Here is a 25,943-nt window from a genome sequence, read left to right on the forward strand (position 1 = left end):
GTGGTAGACTTGAGTTTACGAAATCACTGCAAGTTACGAACGGGTAAAATGACCGTTTAAGGGAATATTTTGGATGGTTTCACTGACCCAATTGGACTTCAAGAGGCTATTAGGGACTATGGTAAACATCTTGGTAATTTTTATTACCGAGCGAAAAAAGGTCAAAAAATTACAAAATTGAAGGCTATAATCCACGCTTTTTAAGAAAATTTTGAGGTTAAGAGGATTGTGGCGAAAAAGCCTTGAGACCCTTAAGGGATACATCTCGGGGTCATATAATGCCGTTTGAAACCAAATATGATCATTGTATGTTGTCATAAACGTCTGTGGTAAGTTTGAGTTTACAAAATCAGTGCAAGTTGTGAACGCATAAAATGAACGTTTAAGGGCATATTAGTTGGTTCCACCGACCTAATTGGACTGTTGGAGGGTATTAGGACCATGGTAAACAACTAAACATCTCAGCAATTTTTATTTGCGGACGAAAAAAAGTCAAAAAATTACAAATTGAAGGCTATAATCCACGCTTTTTTAGGAAATTTTGAGGTTTTGGGGTCCGGTGGCGAAAAATGTTGAGACCCTAGGGAATATATCTCGGTGTCATATAATGCCGTTTGAAACCATATACGATTATTATATGTTGTCATAAACGTACGTGATACGCTTGAGTTTACGAAATCACTTCAACTTGTGAACGGGTAAAATGATCGTTTAAGTGCATATTGGATGGTTCCACTTACCCAATTTGACTGCCGGAAGATATTAGGGACCATGGTAAACATTCCGGCAATTTTTATTTCTGGGCGAAAAAAAATCAAAAATTACAAAATTGAAGGCTATAATTTTGAGGTTTCGAGGCTTAGTGGCGAAAAGCTTTGAAACCCTAAGGGATATATCTCGGGGTTATATAATGCCGTTTGAAACCATATATGATCATTATATGTTGTCATAAACGTCCGTGGTAGGCTTGTTTACGAAATCACTATAAGTTGTGACGGGTGAAATGACAGTTTAAGGGCATATTAGATGGTTCCACAGACCCAATTTAACTTCTGGAGGATATTACCGACCATGGTACTCGACAATTTTTAATTCCTGTCGAAAAAAGGTCAAAAAATTACAAAATTGAAAAAAGGCCTCGTGGCTTATATAGCCTTTAATTTTGTAAATTTATTGACCTTTTTTCATCCGGAAATAAAAATTGCCGAGATGTTTACCATGGTCCCTAATACCCTCCAAGAGTTTAATTGGGTGGGTAGAACTATCTAAGTTGCTTAAATGGTCATTTTATCCGTTTTCGCACATGTCTCTTGTATTGGTTATAAGTTCTCATGAGGCCTTTATGTTGCCGGATAATGGTCATATATGGGTCCACACAATATTATATGATCCCGGGATTCATCAGTGTTCCGTGAAATTCCAACACCATCTCCCGACACCTCCTAAATCGCTCCGATTTTGTGTATCATAGTAGAGTTGTCGATTCGGGTATTCAAGTCGGATTTGGGTTGGGTCAAATCATGTCTCGAGTTAAATTAGGATCTGGTTCCTAACCGGTTCCAATTCCGGGTAACCGGAATTTTCGCTTACCCCTAATCGTCACCATAGTTTCAAGCTCCACCAAGGTCCAAACTCAGTTACAGAGAACTTTATGTCCGTTTCCCACCCCCATTTAATATATTATGCGTCAAATTTCCAAAAGACCCTTACTAATTTTTTCTTAGTTGACGATTATACCCTATGATAATCATCTATCGTTTCTCACCAAGAGGTGGAGGGGTTTTTGGGTGGTGAGGAAAGGTGACGAAGATAAGGGGAGGTGCGGCGAAGGTAGTTGGGTGGTGTGGTGGTCGGGTGGTGGCTAGAATGTTGAAGGAATGAGTTATTTGTGTGGTGGGGGAAAGTTTATAGGGGCGGTGATGATCAGGGAAGGGGCAGGGGCGACGGGGGAGGGGTGGATGGGTGGTGGGGATAAGATAAAAGGATGATGGCTAGTATGGATGTGGTGGTGGAGGGGTGGCTAAGGAAAAGGGAATGGAAAAGTCTAAGGGGGGTGGGGAACTAATGTAGAGGAAATTATGGTAAACTTAAAAATAAAAATGGGTAAAAGAAATACGGAGTAATTAAAAGTGACAAACGCAATAAATCATTTCCCTTTGTTTACTAACCCCAATCAAACGGCCCCTTATTTTACTCGTAAGTGGCGTGTGTGTATCACTGCTTTCAACATCTCACTATCATTCCCACTCCTCCATTTTTCTCTCTCTCCTCTGCTGTAACAGTGCTGTTCAATCTGCAGCGTCAAACCCCCAAAACCAGTTTCCCAAAAACTACGAAATTTCTCACCTAAAACATCTTCTATTTTTATTTCGACAATATTTATTCTTTCGAATTTCATTTTCTTCCTCCTAAAATTGTTATTACAGTAAATAATTTTGAAATCCGATTTTCTGTAATTTAGATTACCATTTTAGGAAACCCATTCTTCCATCTCCATGATATTCTTTCCCTTATTAGAGTTTAATAATAATTTTAATAATTATCACTGAAATATTAAATTCGTCGAAATTTCTTAGCTATTTTAGTTTCAAGTTCTCCGATTATTATAATATTTCACATTTTGTTGCCATTCTTTTGAAGGTTGCAGATAATTTATGCCTTAATTGAGGTAATTTAGTTGATAGATCTTTGCTTAAATTTGCATCGTTGCGCTATGAATTTGTTCGATTGTTCAATTTTGCTGAATTGAGTGTTAATTTTTGCAAGGTGGAGTTTTTTTTTTTTTTTTTTTTAATTTTTTTTTTTTGGAAAAAAGGGTACTTTTTTTTCTTTACATTTCAATGCAATTTGATTAGACTGAATATATTTGAATGTTTACATTGATATGCATTTATAACAGTGTTTGGGTGGGGTGGATTTGATGATGAGTTGTTCTATTGTGGACTTGGGATATTTTTAGTTCAGTAGATATTTGGATATGTGCTATAATTAACTAAGAGTCCAAGACTATTGGTTTTCTAAGAATCGAATCGTTGTTTCGGGTTATTTGTTTAATGTTTTAATATAGATTCATGTATGATTCTTTAGACTGATTAAAGGATTGAGATTTTTGTTAGTTAGGGTTAACTAATGATGGGGAGGTAAAGTCTATCAAACTAATTGACAAAGACTTTTGTGGATAAACCTAAGTTTATGAGGTTATGGAAATGTTACAAGGGGATTACTCTTATAAGGTATTGCATTATCAGAAGATAATTGCTTTAATTATATAGTGATACAATCAATGGTGAAAGTAAACAAGATTTTATCGAAAAAGTCAAATGAGATTTATTAGGGAGCAGTGTAGTATGGAATATTGATATCCTGATGAGGAGAATTGGAGATTTTTGTACTTGAAACATGGTCTGTGATATATGAAGTAATTTTAATGAATTAAGACGATACAAGTGATGTGTTGATATTATACCAGTATTTCCAATTTTCCACTCGTTACATATACGTATATATATGTATGCATGTTTAATTGTAAGTTTCCTTTTGTATTTTCCAAATGCTACAAGTAATACTCTTATTGATACACCTGTAACTAACAAGTTTAACTCAAAACTCATCACCATTTTTTTTTTCTGTCCAGCTGCTGTGTTTCTGATATTGCTTCAATCGAATATTAAGGGTGCTTGCTTTGTCCAATTAGCATAGCAGTATGTGGCTGTATCAATCTTAGTGAAATGAAGACCTCACCGGTGTGTTTATCTTAACTTACTGCTTGTTCTATATGATATTCCCCTTAGAATGGCGTTGAAAACAATTAAATGGGTTTTTGATTAGTACACATTAGCTGTGGTGTGCTACGCCTGGCACCACCAAAAAACATGATTTATGTGCTCTTCACTGGTCTTCAAGTAATGTGCTTGACTACCGTTGTCCTTCCCCTCCCTTATCTGTGCATTGACATATATCAGCCGGACTTTTCTGGACCTTATACTGTTTGTTTGGAAACACAATATCGTTAATGTTTTATGTGTAGCATCAGAGCCCACCATCACCAAACTTTTTATACCTTTGTGGCTTTGCTTCTTGCGACCATGTGTCGTTGTCGTGCACTTAACTGGGTATGGATTTGTAGATAGCTTTTGAGTACCATGTTTTGTTTAATAATCCTTAAAGAGCTTTGGCTAGCCTTAATGTGTAGAATCAGATAATCTTTTTTCCTCATGTTCCTTGTTAGGTGTTTGGAAGAAACAGAGATAGGTGGGCAATGATAAGTGTCGAAGACATTCTTGCTGTTTTTATTCTGCCAATTAAATGCCTGTTAATATATGCTCCCTTTGTTATTCAATAATACTACTGATTAAAGTTAATTTCTAGATTGTATGATCTTATCTCTATTCTCAACCATAAATTGGCTGACGAAGAAGCTTTTTAGGCTCTATCCACGTAATGACATGACTCCTTTGTTTTTTACGTCTTCATGTGAATGTTCAGGATCATGTTTAAATTTGTGCTTATATGGCATGCACTATTTGCGTATTTGGCATCCTTTTTCATTATTTATTTATTATTTTCGTGTAGACTTTAGTGAGGACTTTTAGCAATCTTAGCATTAGTAGTCATATGTCCCTATTATGTACTTTAAATTTGGCTTATGAATCCATGCAGGATTCTCAAAATACTCCTGAAAGACAGTCGACCAACCAAGCTTCACTTGATTCCCAAAGTGAGCAACAAAATAACAACAATCAAGAAGCTCCAGCCCCTGACTCAGGCTCAGCTGCTGTTTCAAGCAATGATGGGCGCAAAGTCTCTCGAGAAGATATTGAGCTTGTGAGGCAATCTGGTTTTTTTAACTTCTAGTTTCCTGTACTTTTGATTATATACCTTGCTTAACTAGCATATGTAAGCATATTATTCGATGCAGGTACAAAATCTAATTGAACGATGCTTACAACTGTATATGAATAGAGATGAGGTGGTTAAGACCCTCTTAAATCGTGCAAGGATTGATCCTGGATTTACTACCTTAGGTAGGATCTGCAAGCTATTGCAAATTTTGGATGTACTAAATGTGTAAAGAAATTCATACCTGACCAATTGGACTTGACTCATGGGCAAGAAAATTTGGTGTTAGATAAAACGTTTGTTTTTTTGTTTTTTTGTTTTTTTGTTTTTTTTTTTTTTTTTTTGTTCTGGATGTTATATTTGATGATTCATTTACATGACGATTACTGATACTTTTTCTGTCAAGAAAAATATGTGCGGGTAATGCTGTTTGAGGCCAACAGCCTTATGTTAAGCTCCCTAATTTTTACAGAGAAAAATTAACGCACAAATTGTTAGCTTATCTGCCTATCTCTTCCCCCTCCTATTGCTTAGTGTGAATTTTATCATGGTAGCTACAATTTTGTTTCTGGGAGATTCTTTGTGGTTTGGTTATGGAAAACAGGCTCTTTTTATATTGAAGCTCTGATCAAAGTTTTTGTTCCATCTCATTTGAGTAGTATGGCAGAAGCTGGAGGAAGAGAATGCTGATTTTTTCAGGGCTTATTACATAAGGCTTAAATTGAAGAAGCAGATTGTTTTGTTCAATCATCTTCTCGAGCATCAGTATCATCTGATGAAATATGCTGTGCCTCCAAAAGTTCCATTGGCTCCTATCCAAAATGGAATTCATCCTATGCCTGGTAATTATTTTGTACCTCCAAAAGTTATGTGCAATCTGATTGCTTTGTTTTATTTAAAAAAATTGTAATTGCTGTGTGGCTGTCCATATGAACGCTGTTAGGATGTTTTCTTTTTGGGACAAGATACAAATTTCTACAAAATGATCCCAATATCTACTCATAGAAGTGAGACCTGTTTCTCCTCTTTCTCATACCCTCGTAGTCTAAGTTTTAACATCTAATGTGATATTAGGTTTGTGGCTGTCTCTCTGATTCGTTGCTGTTAAAGAGCTTCATATCTTGACTTCCTGGGTCCTCTTGATGTTTAATGTTTCTGAATAGGCTTATGAGATATGTGGTTTCTTCCTTTCGAGTTTCGACATCAATAACTTAGTAGCAGAAATGCAGAATTCCTGATGAATGCACCCTTAATCATATCCAGACTAGATTGGTACAGAAGTTATTTCTCCTTAGGCTGTAGTAAACGTAGATAAGTACTGAAATGAGGCTCTTCCTTTTAAATTATGTGGTGGTACTGTGGTAGTCTCAGTGTGGGTGAAGCTTCAGGATAGTTTTTGTATGGGAATTTTCTTTGTGCTTTTTACAGCAATGGAATTAATCACTTGTCATACTTGAGAAGCAATAATATAAAGGGAATATCAATAAATCAATTACTGTATTGCTTCCCAATATTCATTTGCCTTTCAATGAATCGCATTTTCTCATTAGTTATGTGCTCGATTTTACGAGTATAGAAAGTTGATTGTTATGGGACATCCTAAAAAAGAATATTTGGACAATTATTCAAGGATGGGGTTATTATTAATTTTTTCGACCTTTTTTTTTATCTGTCATATTTTGGATTATTAACTTCAATTATCTGCACTGCAGTTAACAACATGCCTATGGGATACCCTGTCCTACAACCACCTCCAATTCCGGCCCCTGGTCAGCCTCATATTGATTCTATGAACCATGGACTATCCAACTGCCATGTGGTCAATGGAGTACCTGCACCCAGTAATTTTCAACCCATGAGAATGAATTCTGGGAATGAGTGAGTGTCTCTTCAATAATTACTATTTTGGTATCTTACCAATATTTCAGCACACTAACTTTTATTCTCATTAGTCTCACTTAATATGTGCAACTTTGCTAGATTGTTAAATTATACTTAAAATCTGGTGAAAATCTCTGTTTTATAGTTAAAATGTCAATTTCTAGCAGAGTACTAATTTTGGGTGTAAAGTAGACTAGAAAGCTACACCATCTTGCATCAAGAACTTTGTAGAACTAGATTAATTAAATATATACTACATATTTGATTGTTTTGTTGCTGTTATTTAACTTCTTAGTGGCAACTGGCCACTGCTGGGGGAGTATGAAGAATTCATTTTTGTACCCTCTTTTTTCTTTATTATAATTGGTTTGAGGTTTTGCTTACCAATTGTTATTTACCCCTTAGTATGGTGATGGAAAGTACCTCAGCTGAAGCTGCACCAGTGATTCCGCCCAGTAGTGGCATGTCGTCCATGTCGGACATGCCCATCAGTCCAACTTCAGTGGCATCCAGCGGGCATTTTCCATTCACTGCTTCTGAGTTGCCTGGAATGGGAGTTGATACTTCAGCACTGGATACAGCATTTCAGTCTGACGTGGGAAGTTCAATTGGATTGCAGCTTCCATCTGATGGAGGTGCTGGAAATTCTAAAGATTCCCTTCGTTCTTTGGCTCAAATTCCCTGGAATTTCAGCCTTTCTGATCTAACAGCAGATTTATCGAACTTGGGAGGTTATTATCTGCCCTCTTATTATTATTTTTGTACATAATACTTCAGTGACTTTTTATGGTTATTGCAAATATACTTTGATACATTGTTATACATTTGAAAAGAAATTTGGTTGTTGTAAACCGTGTTCACTGTTCATTGGCCAGTTGCTTCATTTAACTTCCAAAAATATCTTAACATGCTTCCTTTCCCGGTACGCTTGTTGCTTACATTCTCTTTGAAATTCTGTAGATCTTGGACCATTGGGAAATTATCCTGGCTCGCCTTTTCTGCCTTCCGATTCTGATATCTTACTTGATTCACCAGATAATGAAGATATAGGTATTGAGTCCTCCCCCCCCACCCCCCCTCTTCCCTTTTTTTCCCTTTTAAGTAATGTTAATGCTTATATTGAGAGGGAACCAATTATTTTTGTAGAAATAACTTTTTTTTTTTTTTAATGTTTCAGTGGAGGAGTTCTTTGTAGATTCAGTCCCTGGACCAGGTCCTCAATCCGACGAGGAGAAGCCTTGAGTTAAGTTCTGATCCGTGCCTTCACCTTTAGGGAGCTGTGCCTTTGTTTATGGGGTTTAGACCAGTAATAAAAATCCAAAATTGGAAAAGAAGGGCATGTATTTGCATCTTAGGCATTTTGGAGATGATCAGATTGCTCCCTGTAGGATCCCATTGCCTGTGGTCATCAGATTTTAACAAGAACTGAATGATGATTGTTCATTTGTTCTCTGTTGTATCACTGTATGCCAATCTAATGACTATACTTTGTAAACTCATCTTGTAGACGTTATGTTAAATACCAAAGTCTTGATCCATTCTCTTCTTTTGTGTTCATGCTTTGTGTACTGGTTTATATTCATTCTTGATCAGAACCTTAGAAACAGGTTCCCTTTCCCGATTGTTTTCCCAATCCCGTCTTTGGCAAGATGAAGACCATACTTCCCTATCTTTGGAATATTCTACTCCATGTTCACTATTTCAAGTTAAAAAGGGTTTCATCTTATGACTTGAGGTCATGGATTCGATTCCTATCCACTTTGGTTCTTGAGGTTGATGATTCCCTTAAAGAGCTCGACTCCTTTGCACATTCCCGGTAAGAGATTCCGGTCTAGTAGAGTTGTTTTTCTCCTTCAGTTATGCAATATTTAACTTGTATTATTGTGTTCTGTTAAATTGTAATTGTCATGATTAATTTCATACAGTACTACGTACATAAAAAAATCTTGTTTGGGTTGGTAGGAATTTGGCGCTACTCAAAACAGTTGACTTGGTCTATTGCAAAAAAGGTTGACTTTTCAACAAACTACTCAAAAATACGTAGTAAAAAAGAAATATATAGCTTGACTCATTTTCATAGTCATAAGTCAATGCTTATTTGTCACTAACGACTCACACTGTTTTCTCTCTTGTCGATAGTATATATGTACATTATTGAACTAGACTACTAGTTGTAGTTTGTCATTTTTTACATTTCAAAATGTTATCAACGAAATTTCCTTCCAATTTCCCAAAAACTACTCCTTAAATAAACTTCTCTTATTTTCTTCCATTTTCGCCTTTATTAATTCTTCTTTGTTTCTTCCATCAAATAAGAAAATTGTCAAATTTTGGTGCTAAATTCAGAGTGACTGGTGTTGAAATTCATATTATGCTTGGAAATTCACCAAACAGGCCATTATAATACCAAGGTTTGATTAAACTCTCCTTTGTTTTCTTCATGATCAATGGACTCTGTTTTTTTTAATACCATTTTTTCTTACTGTGATTATGTTCTGCTGTACAAATATAATAGTTCTCCATTTTCTACATAATTATTTTGCAGTAGGCAGAATGAATATGCAGTAATTTGGTTAATGTGGATATCAACTAAATTAGTTACGGATTATTAGAGTTTGATCAAACCTGTCTATGCCCCATTTTCCTTTCTAAGGGGATTACAACTTTTGCTAAATTTTCCATTCTAAGGGGATTACAATTTTACACTGATAATCCCAAACTCCTATTTTCACGTTCCAAACGCCCCGTAACAAAAGTAACTCTAAGTCCCACTAGTTTTCTCTCTTAGAAGAAAATTGAATAATGTAACAGAAGTAGGAACAGTAATATAAAATTCATATCATCAACTTTTAATAATCTTAATTTTATTTATAATTTACTAATAGTTAATAATCAATTGAGTTTTTTTTTTCTTTTGCTTTTGGAAAGCTAGTAATGGTTAAGTTCATTGCTACCAAACATCAACCTTCAAAGTTTCGAGCTAAAAATAATGGAGAAATCATGTACAGACTGCTGGTTCAATGATTCTAACTTGTAACTTTGAACTTTGAACTACTACTTTTTGTTTCCTTTTTTCTTTCAACGTGGGAAACAGGCTAAAAGGGTCATAAAGTTGAATATTCTTCGATTTCAAGTTTGTTTGACGTAGATTCTTCAGTTAATGTTGCTGTGTTTTTATCCTCTTTGAAAATGGTCTTTTTGACTCTCAATGCTGAAAAAAGGGATAAAATATTTTACAAGGTCTTTTTTTTTAATCGTTATTACGGAGTATTGTTTAGTCATTGAAATATCAACCTAAACTCGGAGATGAATTTTTTGGCAGGGACTAACTCAAGGGTGCCATCTTTGGTTTTGGATAAGGTACAAATAGTGCATTTGATCCTGGATAAGCATTTCACATGTCAGGAAATTTGCAGCTTTCTGAACTTATGAGTAACAACCGAGACAGGGTTGTAAGGTGAGTCTCAAAGTATCAAGAGCTGTTTTTGTTGTTGTTGTTGTTGTTGTTGTTCCGTGTTTATTTTGAATAGGTACCTCAAGTCACCAGAAAAATGGGAACTAATGTCAATTATATTGGTGTTTAACATCAGATTTGTTGCAGATAGTAGCTAAAGTTGACTACATAGTTGGAATTTGCTTAATATCTTTAGATTTTTGTACATTATATGCCTGCATGTGGTTGCTGTTCTAAATTTTCTTCTGCATCATGCACTTTCTCAGGTTTGATGACCATAATTCAGAAGGATCAACAAGTTCTGACCAACCATTTTATCTGAGTCAAACACCATCACCATCTCCTGAGAATAGAGCGGGCTTTGGCTCAGCCTTTGGTGTTATCCGTCGAGGATTTGAGAGAAGTTCTAATGGGATAAGAAACTTGAGAGGAAACCTGAGCTTTCAGGGTATCTATTACCAATCTGCAAAGAAGCCTGAACTTCAGGACACTATTCTTGATCCACAGGGGCCATTTCTGCAGAGATGGAACAAGATATTTCTGATCTCATGTTTTTTCGCAATGGCCTGGGATCCATTGTTTTTCTATATCCCTGTTATTGATGGCAAGAAAAATTGCCTCTACTTGGATGCAGATTTAGAAATCATAGCCTGTTTTCTTCGCACATCCACAGACTTGTTTTATCTACTTCATATCATCTTACAGTTCCGTACTGGTTATGTCTCTCCTTCTTCTCGAGTGCTTGGAAGAGGTGTATTGATCAAGGATTATGCGTCTATAGCTAGAAGATACCTCTCTTCATACTTCTTTGTGGACATTCTAGCTGTGCTTCCCTTCCCCCAGGTACTTGGTAGTTGTCTAATAGTCTAATATTCCATTGTTTATAATATCACGCTCCTATATTTTGAATTGCAATATAAAAGAAGAATGCAGACATCAATGAATCTGATGAGATGACCTATCTTGCATGATGCTAGTGCTTATTGGGAGAAGTTTATTATCTTGCTTAGATTCCGGATACTTAAGAAGTTAAATAAATGTATTGCTGATGTGCTATTATAGGCCACAACTATTGATCAAAGAGATGATTAACTAATCCTGTTGTGTTTTTCCAGATGGCAGTTTCAGTTGTCATTCCAAAGTTGATGATGAGTGGTGGTCCTTTAACTTCCAAGGGCCTGTTAAAATTAGTGATTTTTGCCCAATATGTACCACGGCTCATACGGATATATCCTTTATATAAGGAGGTAACTCGCACATCTGGTATTATCTTCGAAACAGCATGGTTTGCAGCTGCTTTGAATCTGTTCCTCTACATGCTAGCCAGCCATGTAAGTTCAAATGGATCCTTGATGTCTGTTAGACTGACTCATTCATGTCATTCTGTCAATAAAATCCTTTTTCTGCAGATTTCTTTGTTAAACAAATTAGTATGCATGAGATTATAGATAATGAGAAAGATTTTGGAGATGGTGCAGTAAAGATGAATATTTGGAGCATTTTTTTTTTAAAAAAAATAATACATTTCCCCTGTTTTATTCACTTTTTAAAATTTGGTTTCTGAATGCACAAGAAGCAACTCAAAATCTTAAAGAGTAATTTGGAAATTCTAAATCTCTGGATTAGTCTTTACTTTTATAGAATTATATTCAGGCTACAACAGACAGAGTTCACACTTTTGCAGTTTGCAACCATGTTCAAAGCAACATTTCCTAATACATTGTTTAGCTCATAAGTTTAAATTAGAAATTACCAATTCTTAGATCTTGTGTAAAACCACAGGTTACTGGAGCAGTTTGGTATTTGTTTGCCATAGATCGACAAAGCAAATGCTGGCACAGATCATGCATAGGAGAACGATGTCATAATTTGTCTTTATATTGCAAAATGCAAGACACAATTGTCGGAGCAAAAAACTTTCAATTTAACAGTTCTTACTGCAAGCCTGTAAATCCTGATGATATATCGGATGGTAGTGTGTTTAACTTTGGCTTGTTCTACGATGCTCTTCAATCAGAAGTGGTACAATCCAAACCATTTTTAAGGAAATTTTTCTACTGCTTTTGGTGGGGTCTCCGAAATCTTAGGTAAGCACTTGAATGATCAGTAATATTATCTTGAAGCACATATCTCCTCACTTTTCGATTAAACTGACCTCTTATAGTCTCCTAAACTGTCAAGTAGACGATGGTTCTTATACTACTCTTCTACAGTTTAGTTATGATGCCAGAATAAAGGCAGTTGTGTATGTGCTTTCTGTTATTGCATAGGCCATATAGCTTAGCTTAGAGAGTCTAATAGGAAAAACACAGGCTGCTCTTTAAGGTTCTGACATAAGATAAATAGCTAAACTGTTTCGTAGAGTTTTATGGAAGAACCCTGTTACTTTGCTGTCATATTATCTAGCATTATACACAAAATTCCCGAGGGTGACTAGCTGTTACAGATGAATTTTTTTTTTTTTTATTTTTTTATTTTTTTTATTTTTTTTATTCCTCTCAAGTCTCTACTGTTTTTTCTAGAGTTCCTTTTTTGCACCTGAACCTCTTAGACCTGCGGGTCTGTCTCTTGTGCTTGTACTTGGGCTTGGCATTGAAGACAGTTTCTTAGAGACTTAACAAGTTAACAGTACAATAAAGGATGTTTCAAATGCAAAGGCTATTTGACTTACTTTACTACATACTTTTCTTGCAGCTCTCTTGGTCAGAATCTTAATACAAGTACTTTCATCGGGGAGAACTTATTTGCAATCTTCATTTGTATTGCTGGACTGGTTCTGTTTTCATTTCTTATTGGGAATATGCAGGCAAGTCCTTTATCAATTATCATGATTGTTTCGACTTCTTTATAATAGATATAAACAGTTTGCTTCAGTATTTGAAGTATGTCACAGCATTAAGTTAGTCCAATTGGCAAGGGCTATTCTTCATATAATCATATTTGAGGCTTTATTTTTCCAACATTATTGATTAAAGGAGATCAGCGGTCCTAGTCTGTCCTGCAAACAATATAAGATGTTAGGAACTTAGGACGATGAAACCTTTGTCTGATTATCTTCATTTCAGACTTCCTATAGCTTTTGGTTTCCTTCTGTAGATATGATCAAACACAAACATATCATCGACTAAGATGAATTCTTATCTTATCTCTTATAAGATGTATGCTCATCTGATTAAATTTTCTGCATGGAGTTGGTTTTAATTTAGATATCTAAATTTCTGCTGGCTATGTTTTGAACAGAAATATCTACAATCAACAACTGTTAGAGAAGAGGAGATGAGAATAAGAAAGCGAGATGCAGAGCAGTGGATGTCTCATCGTATGCTTCCAGAGGACATGAGAGAGCGGGTTAGAAAGTACGAGCAATACAATTGGCAAGAAACACGAGGAGTTGATGAAGAGAGTGTAATTCGAAACCTTCCTAGGGACCTCAGGAGGGACATAAAGAGGCATCTCTGCTTGGCTTCATTGATGAGAGTGAGTGCATCTCTGCTTAATTTGATTATTAAATTTCTTTCTTGAACTAGTTGTGACTCATCATCATGAAACATGCAAATATTATCCCTGTAGGTGCCAATGTTTGCAAAATTGGACGAGCAACTAAAAGATGCAATGTGTGATCGTCTCAAACCAATGCTTTATACTGAAAACAGCTTCATTGTACGCGAGGGTGATCCAGTTAATGAGATGCTCTTTATTATGAGAGGAAGCCTATTGACTATGACCACAAATGGTGGAAGAACTGGTTTCTTTAATTCTGTTTCCCTCAAAGCCGGTGATTTCTGTGGAGAAGAGTTGCTCACATGGGCCTTAGATCCGCAGTCCTCTTCCAATCTTCCCACTTCAACTAGGACTGCACAAACTGAGACAGAAGTTGAAGCCTTTGCACTGATGCCTGATGATCTCAAGTTTGTGGCTTCGCAATTTCGTAGGCTTCACAGTAAGCAGCTACGACACACCTTCAGGCAAGTCTCTCTCTCCCAGGCTGTCAGACAATATATGATTGCTATAAATGCATGACCAGAAAATTTTCTGTTGTATAAAGCTGAACTTCAGTCCTTAAATTAGTGATCTGCAACAAATTTTGAAGTTCTGTCTAAGTATAGTCTTAAATTCTGAGATGATTATCATTGTTGATGTTGTGCCAAAAACTTATGTAATCATCTGTGAATTGTGTCTATTGTGATGCATTCAGGTTTTATTCACTACAGTGGAAGACATGGGCAGCCTGTTTCATACAGGCAGCATGGCGGCGATACTACAGAAGAAAGCTTGAGAAATCTTTACAAGAGGCTGAAGAATATGCTCTTGCCAAGGAGGGTGGAAGCTCACCAAGCTTTGGTGTCACAATTTATGCATCAAGGTTTGCTGCCAATGCACTTCGTAACTTGAGACGTAATGCTCCCAGAAACAGCAGAATTCCTCCAAGGTCACCCCTGCTCAGCTTGCCAAAGCCAACTGAACCTGATTTCACGTGGATCTGACGATGGTTAGCCACTTAGACTTTCAGAGCCCTTCCCTTCCAAGTTAATGTTTCTTCCTACTCTTAACCTTGATGTTTAGATCATAAACAATCAACATATTTAACATGTATAATTTGTAAATTGTTAGGATTAGAAAATTTCCAGTTTGCAGCAAAAGTGATGCTCTAATATCATTGTTGTTTTTCATTATTACAGTATGTATTTGTGCAATTATTGTTACTTTAGTATTGTACAATGTTTCATGAGATCATGTCTCATGCCATAGACAAGGGATCAATCCATCATTCAGTATTTGTGTTATTACCATTGGATATACTTGTATGATTTAGTGAATTTTTATTTATATTTTATTTATACTTTTTTTTTTTTTTGAAAAAGATTTTTTTAGTGAATTTACTACAACACATAATAGTTAATTTGTGAAAAACTCGAATGATTTGCATGATTAATTTCTACATAAGTAACTCAATATATGCATTGTCAATTACCTCATTTGATTCCTTCACATCATCAACAAATGAATGACAAGTTACATATAAAAACTAAAGTTCTACGACACGTCTATTGTGTGGCCAACTGACACACCAAAACACTAACCGGATAATCTCTGACTGAGTAATCCCTGATCGATCGAATAAACCCATAACCAAGTAACCCTTAACCAACCAAACAACCCTTAACTAAAGTAACCCCTAACCAAATAACCCTAGTCACACGGTATTAATCAAGTTACACTCTTTAAGATTATCATTTTTTTTTCGGTTCTTTTTATGTAACGCAAAAGCTTTTGTTTTGAAACATAAAAGTAATATGATGACTTTATTAATTGTATTTCTTCAATTATTTGCCACAATATCAATACTCATCCACTCTTTTAAAAAGTAAAAAACAAAAAATCCAGTCAATTGGCCTCTATTTATCTAACCATTAATAATTAGATGAAGTCTTTGCAGAGTCAACCCTGTAAGGTAATATAGTATTTGGAGTTCAACCTTATTTTAGTTTTCAAATATTTTATTCAATTACTGCTTTTTCTAACAATTTCTGCAAAAATTTACACTAAGCAGTGATCTTGCAAGTTGCAAACGACGAGTTTGATGCCAAAAATTCCTCAATTTCTGCGGTGAAGCTTCATTTTACCTTTTGTGAGCTGCTCAACTATACATTCTCGCTTGATTTCTGAAATTAAATGTTTGTTTTTGTTTGCAATAAAATATAGTAAACTATTATTCTTCTCTAAATAATTTTATATCACTCTTTAATTATAAAAAAAATTCTTACTTGCTTAATTTTTTATTTTCTAGATTGACCTAATTCATCACATTAGTTAGTAATTGTAAATTTGCTGGGTGATTTTTTTTTATTATTTCAAGTATTATTTTGTTTTTGTAAGCATGATTGAAACACAAATATGATAAGCTAGATTTAGAGAATTTTGTTGAAATATTTTCTTCAAATTGTTAGTATTTACTTTACTCCAAGGTAATTTTTTTTAAGGTCAACGAAGTAATTAGTTTGTGTTAGCGAAGTCATAAGAGTAGTGGGTTACTCTAATGACTATTAGGCGTGATTTAATGATCATGACTCGTGAGATTGTGTTCCTTACTTTTAGCTTAGTTTTGCAATATTTATAGGTTGCTATATAATTTAGTACATGTTTAATGGATTGAAAACAAATTAATGTTATTCTTTCCTCTTTCTTGTCTTTCATTTGGATTAAGTAATTTTGTTGCCTAATATGATACTTTTGGTAGGTGGGTGAATGGCTATGTGGCGGAGCTGGCGGAGCCGCGGAGGAAAGTATACACATGTGGGTACACATATGCTTTATTTTATGCATACTCCCTCCGTTTTTAAATATTTACCCACTTTCCTTTTGCGGCCGTTTTTAAATACTTGCTCCATTCCCTTATTTGGAAAGCTTTTATAATATTTAATTCATTTATCTCAACTAGTGGACCCAAATTTATTACTTTTAGATTTTCACTCCTCTAATTTACCTTCCACCAACCCCACTATCTCCATATTTAAATACTTTCTCCAATTTCTCCTAAAACTCCGCGCATGGAGAAATGGAGCAAGTATTTAAAAACGGATGGAGTATTTCTTATTGAAAAAAATTGTATACACATCATTTTTTGTTTTCGGTTTTTTTTTTTTTTTTTTTTTTTTTTTTTTTTTTTTTTTTTTTTTTTTAACAAAAAACTAAAATAGTAAATAAGAAAAGAAATATTTCTATTCTTTTATTGTCAATTTTTAAAATCATCATGATTTTTATTACTTTGAGTGTTTATGTTACTTATGACGTATATATATGATTTTGTAAAACAAAAATCACAATAATACCAAACAAACCCTTAGTTTAATGTTTATAACTTAGGATTTGTTTGGCATCGTATTTGGTTTTCAATTTACTGTATTTTTTAAAACAAAAATTAAAAATAGGAAACAAAAAAAAAATGTTTTCACTTTTTAGTTGTCAGTATTCAAATTTAATCATGATTTTAATAAGTTTAACTAATTTTTGATTCATTATGTGACATATATCATATGATTTTGAAAACCAAAATAGTACTTCCTCCGTTTCTCTTTACTTGCAACACAGCCTTGTGGCACGTCTTTTGAGGTCGGGTTTGTGTAATGTAAACAGACAAGTTATTCATTATAATTTTTACAAATGATACTTAACCCTATTCTAATCTTCGTGTAAAAATTATATTGATAAAATCGCTCGTTTATCCTCACTAATCATTTCCTAAAACTGCGTGCCTAAAAAGTGTGTTGCAAGTAAAAGAAAACGGAGGAAGTATATGTTAATATCTGTGAACTCTATGGACTTTCCACAATCTTTAAACTATATAATAGTAATAGATTTTCCATAATCTATGAATTTAATGTTCATTACCTATTAGCTATATAGTCATAATTTTGAGCCATTTGTTCATTTGGAATCAGGTGTTTGATACAATTTTCAAGTGGGCATTTGGTGGTACAATAGAAAATAGAGCGTCATCTGGTTCATCCAGAAGATCTTTGTGCTTTGGGTTGCTCTATAATCAACCAGAGAAAGCTCTAGATCCCAAGGATATTTTTGTGCAAAGATGGAATAAGATAATTCTAATCTCATGTGTATTGGCTTTGGGCTGCTGTGATCCACTGTTCTTCTATGTCCCAGTTATAGATGGAAAGAAACAATGCATCAAGTTGGATGATAGTCTCAAAAACTTTACAAGCATTTTTCGCACATGTATGGATTTGTGCTATCTAGTTCATATCATCTTGCAGTTCCATATTGGATTTGTCTCTCCATCTTGTCGAGCATTTGGAGGATTTGCAATAATCAAGGACCATGCTGCTATAGCTAAAAGATATCTCTTGTCATACTTTATAATAGATGTATTAGCCATACTACCCCTTCCACAGGTAAACACACTTACTCTACCCATTTTGTTTGCCCCATTTGGTTGTGTATGTGGAGTTGATGGGAAGCTATCGATAATCGATGGGACCAAATGTTAAGAATGTATAGATGACTTGGTTAGTATTCTAAGTAAATCCTTCTTCCTGCCCTGCTTTCTCTCAGCTCGCAGTTTATCATATCATTCCAAAGATGGCTCATGGTTCTTGGACACCGGATGGCTTGTTAAAATTGGTGATTTTGACCCAATATGTTCCAAGGCTTATTCGGATTTATCCTTTGTACAATTATTTTCAAAGGACATCCGGCATGATTACTGATACCATATGGGCTGGAGCTGCATACTATTTATTACTCTACATGCTAGCAAGCCATGTAAGTATTCACTCTAGTTCTCTTCTTTTCACTGCTTTTGAGAACTTTTTAATTCATTGCAACTTGTATGAACTCTTTAGAACATATTGTCAGTTGTATCTTAATTGGGTAACCCATTTTGGAACTTCATATTGGAATATTTGAACTGATTTTGCTCACATCAGATCATTCAATTAATTTAATCTCCAATATAGTTGGGACTTACCTAAATTATATTAAGGAATCAAAATGAGCATAAAATCAATAATGATGCACACCAAGTTGTTTATTATGGAATCATGGATCATGTTGCTACTCTTGCTAGTGTTCGAGGCTGCTTAACAGAAGATATGGGTTAGAATTAGATAGTATAATATCGGAATGTTCCTTTCCTGTTGCTGAAAGGAACATTCCGATATTGGCTAACTAGGCTTTTCTAACAACTTTATTCCGCCTGTAATTTGAAACCGCAGGTGGTTGGAGCATCTTGGTATATGTTTGCTATTAATCGGCAGGGAACATGCTGGCGCGAGACTTGTATGCGAAAAGGATGTGATCATATAATTTCATTTTGCAAAGACAAAAGCAGAGACACCTATGCATTCAACATTTCGTACTGCTCCCTTAATGATCCTGACCAAATCATTGGTTCTTCTTTGTTTAACTATGGCTTATTCTATGATGCTCTCCGATCAGAAGTGGTACAGTCTAATCATATATTACCGAAGCTCTCTTACTGCTTCTGGTGGGGCCTTCGGAGTCTTAGGTAAGCACATAATGAATCCAGTAGTTTTCTGATTACATTTACGTAATACTTCCTCTGTTCTTTAAACATTGCAAATATAGGGAGTCAAGGGAGATGACACAGTTTCTTTTGTAATCGGAAAAAAGGGAGAGATTCTTTGTATAAACCCGTGTGTATGGTGTAGCCAAAGTTGTATTTTGTCAGTTACTTTTGATGACAATTTGTTATTTAAACCATCAAACCAGTAAAATATATTTGTAAAAAAAAAAATGAGAAAAATATAGCCATACCAAGATGTTAAACATGCATGCAATTGATGCAATGATGAGTATCCTTATTATAAGAGCAACTGCTTTAATTCTGAAATATGGCTGTTTCAAGTCTTGATGTCACATTGGCACTAGAGGCGTATAGCCAACATAGCAATTAACATTGCGTGTTTGTTGTATATCTATAGTCATTTATATTTGTCAATCTCTCTTGTAATTTGAAATTGATTTCAGGTGCTTTTTGTGCTTGCTCATTACTCAAGTTTAGGTTACTTGAAATGCTAAATACTTTGTATATATATGTTTATCTAATATTATATCAACGAACTTCTCTTGCATTGCAGCTCTTGTGGTCAAAATCTCAACACAAGTAGTACTTGTTTTGGGGAGAACTTATTTGCTACGTTAATTTGTGTTGCTGGACTAAGTCTGTTGGCATTACTGATTGGGAACATGCAGGCAAGTTTCTCAACATGACTATTTGGTTACTTGTGTTGATTTTATAAATTAGTGTTGCTGATTAATATGATTCCTTAAGAAAGTTATCAAGCCAAAACGTCTCCATGGGCCTCACACTTGTTGATTTGATTATTTTAGTTCTTGAGTTTTATTAAACCTTAAACACCAGGTTTCATATATCCAATTTCTTTGGCTTGCATTATTTAAATTTTATGCTTAAAATTAGACTGGCATGGTCAAGTTTTTACTTCGAAAATCATAAAATATAGTACACACATATGTTTTTAGGTACCCTTTTTATTATTAATATGATTTTTCATCTTAAAGTCCTAACAACCTCATATGTGCATCACATCCCCTTAAAGTATATGCTCTTTTCATTTGAACTATTATATTTGATTATGTTCTTTTGGAGTCTTGGTAATGATATTTGACCCATATACCCATATAATATGTTTTTATTATATTAGTAAAGAGATAGTCAAAGTTAATATACAAATAGTTAAAAAAAAAAAAAAAAAAGTCTTTAACATGGAGGGAATATTTTTTATATACACCATGTATACTTAGGTACGGAGTTTAAAGATGTTCATTTGTTTTAGCCCTTATGTATGTAAGGGTTCATGCTCTTTTGTTTTAACTTTCAAGTTTGTTGATTTTTGTTCATGTTCTTTATATTAAATTTGACCTTTTAAGTTTTTTGGGTGCACATTATGTACACCCGGATGCACATATTAATAATTAGAGTTGGTCTCTAATGAAGGATTAATAATGTCTTGGATGTCTGTTAAATAGAAACATCTGCAATTGATGCTATCAATTGGAGGCACGGAAGAGAACAGAAAAGAGAAAATGCAAGCTGTAGAGCAATGGATGTCTTGTCGTTTGTTGCCAGTAAATTTAAAAGAGAGGATTAGAAGGCATCATGATTACGTTTGGCAACAAACTAGAGGTGTTAGTGAAGAAAGCGTGATTGATTCCCTTCCTAGGGACCTTAGAATGGACATAAAGAGGCATCTTGGCTTGGATCTTGTTATGAGAGTTAGTACATCTGCCATTTCTCCTTATTCCGAACAACTTTTTATTTAACTAAGTTTTTTTCTCCGCCTCAAACAGTCAATCATGATTTACGTACGTGGATTGCGTTGTGTAGGTTCCAATGTTTGCAAAGTTGGACGAGAAACTAAAAGATGCAATGTGTGATCATCTGAAACCGGTGCTTTATACTAAAAACAGCTACATTGTACGCGAGGGTGATCCAGTTAACGAGATGCTCTTTATTATGAGAGGAAGCCTATTGTCTATGAGCACACATGGGGGAAGAACTGGTATCTTTGATTCTGTTTCCCTCAAAGCCGGTGATTTCTGTGGAGAAGAGTTGCTCGCATGGGCCTTAGATCCACATTCCTTTTCCAGTCTTCCCATTTCAACTAGGACTGTACGAAGTGAGACAGAAGTTGAAGCCTTTGCATTTATGCCTGATGATCTTAAGATTGTGGCTTCACAATTTCGTAAGCTTCACAGCAAGCAGGTCCAACACACCTTTAGGCAAGTCTCTCTCTTTCCCAAGCTGTCATACAGTTGATTGCTGGAGGATAAATATTTTAAGATAATATTTTTAGATGAGATAATGCATGACCAGAAAATATTATGGTAGTCATATTTCAAACGACTATTATAAATTTTTCACTAAATGTAGTCATAATTTCTGAGATGTTGTGTCAGAACTTAAATAATCACCTGTAAAAGTGTGTATATTGTGATGCATTCAGGTTTTATTCACCACAGTGGAGGACATGGGCAGCCTGTTTCATACAGGCAGCGTGGCGGCGATACCACAGAAGGAAGCTTGAGAGATCTTTAACAGTGGCTGAAGAATACGCTCTTGCCAAGGAGGGTGAAGAATACGCTCTTGCCAAGGAGGGTGGAAGCTCACCAAACTTCGGTGTAGCAATTCATGCAACAAGGTTTGCTGCCAATGCACTTGGTAACCTGCGACGTAGCAGTCCCCAATACAACAGTATTCCTTCGAGCTCACCCTCACCCCTCCTCTACTTGCCAACGCCAAAGCCAGATGAACCTGATTATGCATCGATCTGACGATGGTTAGCCACTTAGCCTCTCCGACCCCTTCCATTCCAAGTCATTGTTGCTTCTTATGCGTAACCTTGTCCAGTTTGCTGCATAAGTGATGCTCCAAATTCTTCTTCAATTTTCTCTGTTTTCGTACAAAGTATCACTAGTTAAGAGATCATGCCTCATGCCAAATGACAAGGGGTCAAGCCATCATGTATTTCAGAATTTCTGTAATTAATGCAAGTTCTCAAGGTTTAAGATTGTTTATCTCACGAATCACGATGTCGTAATGTACCTCTTTTGGGTCTAGTAATTTTACATTGCTATAGCACTTTGCAGAGTAAAGTATATTACTCTCTCTTTTATGAGTTTTCTCTCATCTTCTCATGCTATAAGAGTAGTAATACTTTAATCTCTCTAATATTTAATTTTACCATATATAACTCTTCTGTATGCAATGTACTCAACAATACTTACTGCAACCTTGTAGGTCCTAATCAACCAACTATAGTCTATAACTTTGTCCTGGTCTAAGAAGCTGTTAATTCAGAAGTGTTGCAGTTCACTAAATTCTTTGAGAAACTCTTCTACTTCTTTTGGTGGGCGCTTCATAATCTTAAGTATGCATTTTATCAATCTTTTGTAAGTATTGGTTTGTGTTTATCCACGCTTTTTGAGGAATTTTGGATATTACGGGGTCTGGTGGCGAAAAGTCTTGAGGCCCTATGGGATACATTTTAGGGTCATATAATGCCGTTTGGAACTATATTTTACCATTATATGTTGTCATAAATATCCGTGGTAGGCTTGAGTTCACGAAATCGATGTAAGTTGTGAACGGGTAAATTGACCGTTTTAAGGCAAATTGGATGGTTCCACCTACCTAATTGGACTTCCGGAGAGTATTTAGGGACCATAGTAAACATCTCGGCAATATTTATTTCCGGGCAAAAAAATGTCAAAAAATTCCAAAATTGAAGGCTATTATCAACACTTTTTGAGGAGTTTCGAGGGTTACGGGGCCCGGCGGCGAAAAGCCTTGAGGTCCTATAGGATACATCTCAGGGTCATATAATGCCGTTTGAAACCATATAGGATCTATGTTGTCATAAATGTCCGTGGTAGGCTTGAGTTCACGAAACAAGTGCAAGTTGTGAACGGGTAAATTGACGGTTTAAAGGCAAATTGGATGGTTTCACCCACCTAATTGGACTCCCGGAGGATATTAGGGACCATGGTAAACATCTCGACAATTTTATTTCCGGGCGAAAAATGGTCAAAAAAAATTCCAAAATTGAACGCTATTATCCACGTTTTTTGAGGAATTTTTAAAGTTACGGGGCCCGGTGGCGAAAAGTCTTGAGGCCCTATGGGATACATCTCAGGGTCATATAATGCCGTTTGGAACCATATTTGACCATTATATGTTGTCATAAATGTTCGTGGTAGGCTTGAGTTCACGAAATCGGTGTAAGTTGTGAACGGGTAAATTGACCATTTTAAGACAAATTGGATGGTTCCACCCACCTAATTGGACTCCCGGATTGTATTAGAAACCATGGTAAACATCTCGACAATTTTTATTTCCGGGCGAAAATTGGTCGAAAAATTCCAAAACTGAAGGCTATTATCCACGTTTTTTGAGGAATTTAAGAGGTTACGGGGCCCGGTGGCAAAAAGTTTTGAGGTTCTAGGGGATACATCTCAGGGTCATAAAAAGCCGTTTGGAACCATATATGACCATTATATGTTGTCATAAATGTCCGTGTTAGGCTTGAGTTCACGAAATCGATGTAAGTTATAAGGAGAAAATTGACCGTTTTAAGGAAAATTTGATGGTTCCATCCACCTAATTTGACTCCTGGATTGTATTAGAAAACCATGGTAAAAATATCGGTAATTTTTATTTCCGAGCGAAAAATGGTCGAAAAATTCCAAAATTGAAGGCTATTATCCACGTTTTTTTAGGAATTTCTGAGGTTACGGGGCCTGGTGGCATAAAGTCTTGAGATTGTAGGGGATACATATCAAGGTCATATAATGCTGTTTAGAACCATATTTGACCATTATATGTTGTCATAAATGTCCGTGGTAGGCTTGAGTTCACGAAATCGGTGCAAGTTGTGAACGGGTAAATTGACTGTTTTAAGGCAAAGTGGATGGTTTCACCCACCTAATTGGACTCCCGGAGGGTATTAGAAACTATGGTAAACATCTCTCCAATTTTTATTTCTGGGCGAAAAATGGTCAAAAAATTCCAAAATAGAAGGCTATTATCCACGCTTTTTGAGGAATTTCGGAGGTTACAGGGCCCGGTGGCGAAAAGTCTTGAGGTTCTAGGGGATACATCTCAAGGTCATAAAATGCCGTTTGGCACCGTATTTGACCATTATATGTTGTCATAAATATCCGTGGTAGGCTTGAGTTCACGAAATCGGTGCAAGTTGTGAACAGGTAAATTGACTGTTTTAAGGCAAAGTGGATGGTTTCACCCACCCAATTGGACTTCCGGAGGTTATTAGGGACCATGGTAAACATCTCGACAATTTTTATTTACGGGCGAAAAATGGTCAAAAAATTCCAAAATTGAAGGCAATAATCCACGCTTTTTGAGGAATTTCGGAGGTTACGGGGCCCCGTGGCGAAAGGTCTTGAGGCCCTATGGGATACATCTCAGTGTCATTTAATGTCGTTTGGAACCATATTTTAACCATTATATGTTGTCATAAATGTCCGTGGTAGCATTGAGTTCACGAAATCGGTGCAAGTTGTGAACAGGCAAATTGACCGTTTTAAGGCAAATTGGATGGTTTTACCCACCTAATTGGACTCCTGAAGGGTATTAAGCACCATGGAAAACATCTCGACAATTTTTATTTCCGGGCGAAAAATGGTCAAAAAATTCCAAAATTGAAGGCTATTATCCACGCTTTTTGAGGAATTTCTGAGGTTACGGGGCCCGGTGGCGAAAAGTCTTGAGGCCCTATGGGATACATCTCAAGGTCATATAATTCCGTTTGGAACCATATTTGACCATTATATGTTGTCATAAATGTCTATGGTAGGCTTGAGTTCACGAAATCGGTATAAGTTGTGAACAAGTAAAATGATCGTTTTAAGGCAAATTTGACGGTTCCACCCACCTAACTGTCTCCCGGATTGTATTAGAAACCATGGTAAAAATTTCGGCAATTTTTATTTCCGGGCGAAAATTGGTCAAAAAATTCCAAAATTGAAGGCTATTATCCACGCTTTTTGAAGAATTTCAGAGGTTACGGGGCCCGGTGTCGAAAAGTCTTGAGGTTCAAGGGGATACATCTCAGAGACATAAAATGCCGTTTGGAACCATATTTGACCATTATATGTTGTCATAAATATCCGTGCAGTGGTAGGCTTGAGTTCACGAAATCGGTGCAAGTTGTGAACGAGTAAATTGACTGTTTTAAGGCAAATTGGATGGTTTCACTCACCTAATTTGACTCATGGAGGGTGTTAGGGACCATGGGGAACATCTTTCCAATTTTTATTTCTGGGCGAAAAATGGTCAAAAAATTCCAAAATAGAAGGCTATTATCCACGCTTTTTGAGGAATTTGAGGTTACGGGCCCGATGGCGAAAAGTCTTGAGGTTCTAGGGAATAAATCTCAGGGTCATATAATGCCGTTTGGAACCATATATGACCATTATTTGTTGTCACAAATGTCCGTGGTAGGCTTGAGTTCACGAAATCGGTGTAAGTTGTGAACGGGTAAATTGACCGTTTTAAGGCAAATTTGATGGTTCCACCCACCTAATTGGACTCCAGGATTGTACCATGGTAAACATCTCAGCAAATTTCTTTCCAGACGAAAAAAGGTCAAAAAATTCCAAAATTGAAGGCTATTATCCACGTTTTTTGAGGAATTTCTAAGGTTACGAGGCCCGGTGGCAAAAAGTTTGGAGGCTCTAGGGGATACATCTCAGG

The 25,943-nt window shown here is 35.8% G+C and overlaps 3 protein-coding genes across 4 annotated transcripts; all 3 read left to right on the forward strand.

Annotated features, from left to right (window-relative positions):
- The first annotated feature begins 2,233 nt into the window (after positions 1-2,233).
- Positions 2,234-8,277, forward strand: LOC145614206 (uncharacterized). Its single transcript, XM_081669225.1, has 9 exons — positions 2,234-2,668; positions 3,635-3,743; positions 4,660-4,824; positions 4,919-5,024; positions 5,499-5,681; positions 6,552-6,717; positions 7,126-7,451; positions 7,681-7,770; positions 7,898-8,277. Exons 2-9 carry the CDS (start codon positions 3,729-3,731, stop codon positions 7,960-7,962), a joined length of 1,116 nt encoding a protein of 371 aa, XP_081525351.1. The 5' UTR covers positions 2,234-2,668; positions 3,635-3,728; the 3' UTR covers positions 7,963-8,277.
- A 636-nt stretch (positions 8,278-8,913) lies between these two features.
- LOC145613138 (cyclic nucleotide-gated ion channel 1-like) lies at positions 8,914-14,961 on the forward strand. Its single transcript, XM_081668201.1, has 9 exons — positions 8,914-9,131; positions 10,043-10,177; positions 10,441-11,017; positions 11,290-11,505; positions 11,957-12,261; positions 12,869-12,980; positions 13,415-13,651; positions 13,745-14,139; positions 14,370-14,961. Exons 2-9 carry the CDS (start codon positions 10,119-10,121, stop codon positions 14,656-14,658), a joined length of 2,190 nt encoding a protein of 729 aa, XP_081524327.1. The 5' UTR covers positions 8,914-9,131; positions 10,043-10,118; the 3' UTR covers positions 14,659-14,961.
- A 545-nt stretch (positions 14,962-15,506) lies between these two features.
- Positions 15,507-22,344, forward strand: LOC145614838 (cyclic nucleotide-gated ion channel 1-like). 2 transcript variants are annotated; one of them, XM_081669900.1, is made up of 10 exons: positions 15,507-15,626; positions 15,726-15,803; positions 16,413-16,468; positions 17,614-18,081; positions 18,242-18,451; positions 18,904-19,196; positions 19,789-19,903; positions 20,699-20,944; positions 21,057-21,451; positions 21,676-22,344. In XM_081669900.1, the coding sequence occupies exons 3-10, from the start codon at positions 16,421-16,423 to the stop codon at positions 22,001-22,003; spliced, it is 2,103 nt and encodes a 700-aa protein (XP_081526026.1). In that variant the 5' UTR covers positions 15,507-15,626; positions 15,726-15,803; positions 16,413-16,420; the 3' UTR covers positions 22,004-22,344. The 2 variants fall into 2 exon arrangements, with proteins under 2 accessions (XP_081526026.1, XP_081526025.1); XM_081669899.1 differs by lacking the exon at positions 15,507-15,626 and having other exon boundaries at positions 15,654-15,803.
- Positions 22,345-25,943: the final 3,599 nt, after the last annotated feature.

This window comes from Chenopodium album, chromosome 25 (genome assembly GCF_948465745.1).
Source record: "Chenopodium album chromosome 25, dcCheAlbu1.1, whole genome shotgun sequence".
NCBI lineage: Eukaryota > Viridiplantae > Streptophyta > Magnoliopsida > Caryophyllales > Amaranthaceae > Chenopodium > Chenopodium album.

Coding starts and splice junctions, on each gene's coding strand:
- LOC145614206 (XM_081669225.1), top strand. Junction 5,682..6,551: donor TGGAATTCATCCTATGCCTG/GTAATTATTTTG, acceptor TCTGCACTGCAG/TTAACAACATGCCTATGGGA. Junction 7,452..7,680: donor AGATTTATCGAACTTGGGAG/GTTATTATCTGC, acceptor GAAATTCTGTAG/ATCTTGGACCATTGGGAAAT.
- LOC145613138 (XM_081668201.1), top strand. CDS start 10,119: ATGTCAGGAAATTTGCAGCTTTCTGAACTTATGAGTAACAACCGAGAC. Junction 10,178..10,440: donor AACCGAGACAGGGTTGTAAG/GTGAGTCTCAAA, acceptor GCACTTTCTCAG/GTTTGATGACCATAATTCAG. Junction 12,262..12,868: donor TGGGGTCTCCGAAATCTTAG/GTAAGCACTTGA, acceptor CTTTTCTTGCAG/CTCTCTTGGTCAGAATCTTA.
- LOC145614838 (XM_081669900.1), top strand. CDS start 16,421: ATGGCTATGTGGCGGAGCTGGCGGAGCCGCGGAGGAAAGTATACACAT. Junction 18,082..18,241: donor CCATACTACCCCTTCCACAG/GTAAACACACTT, acceptor GCTTTCTCTCAG/CTCGCAGTTTATCATATCAT. Junction 19,904..20,698: donor TACTGATTGGGAACATGCAG/GCAAGTTTCTCA, acceptor TCTGTTAAATAG/AAACATCTGCAATTGATGCT.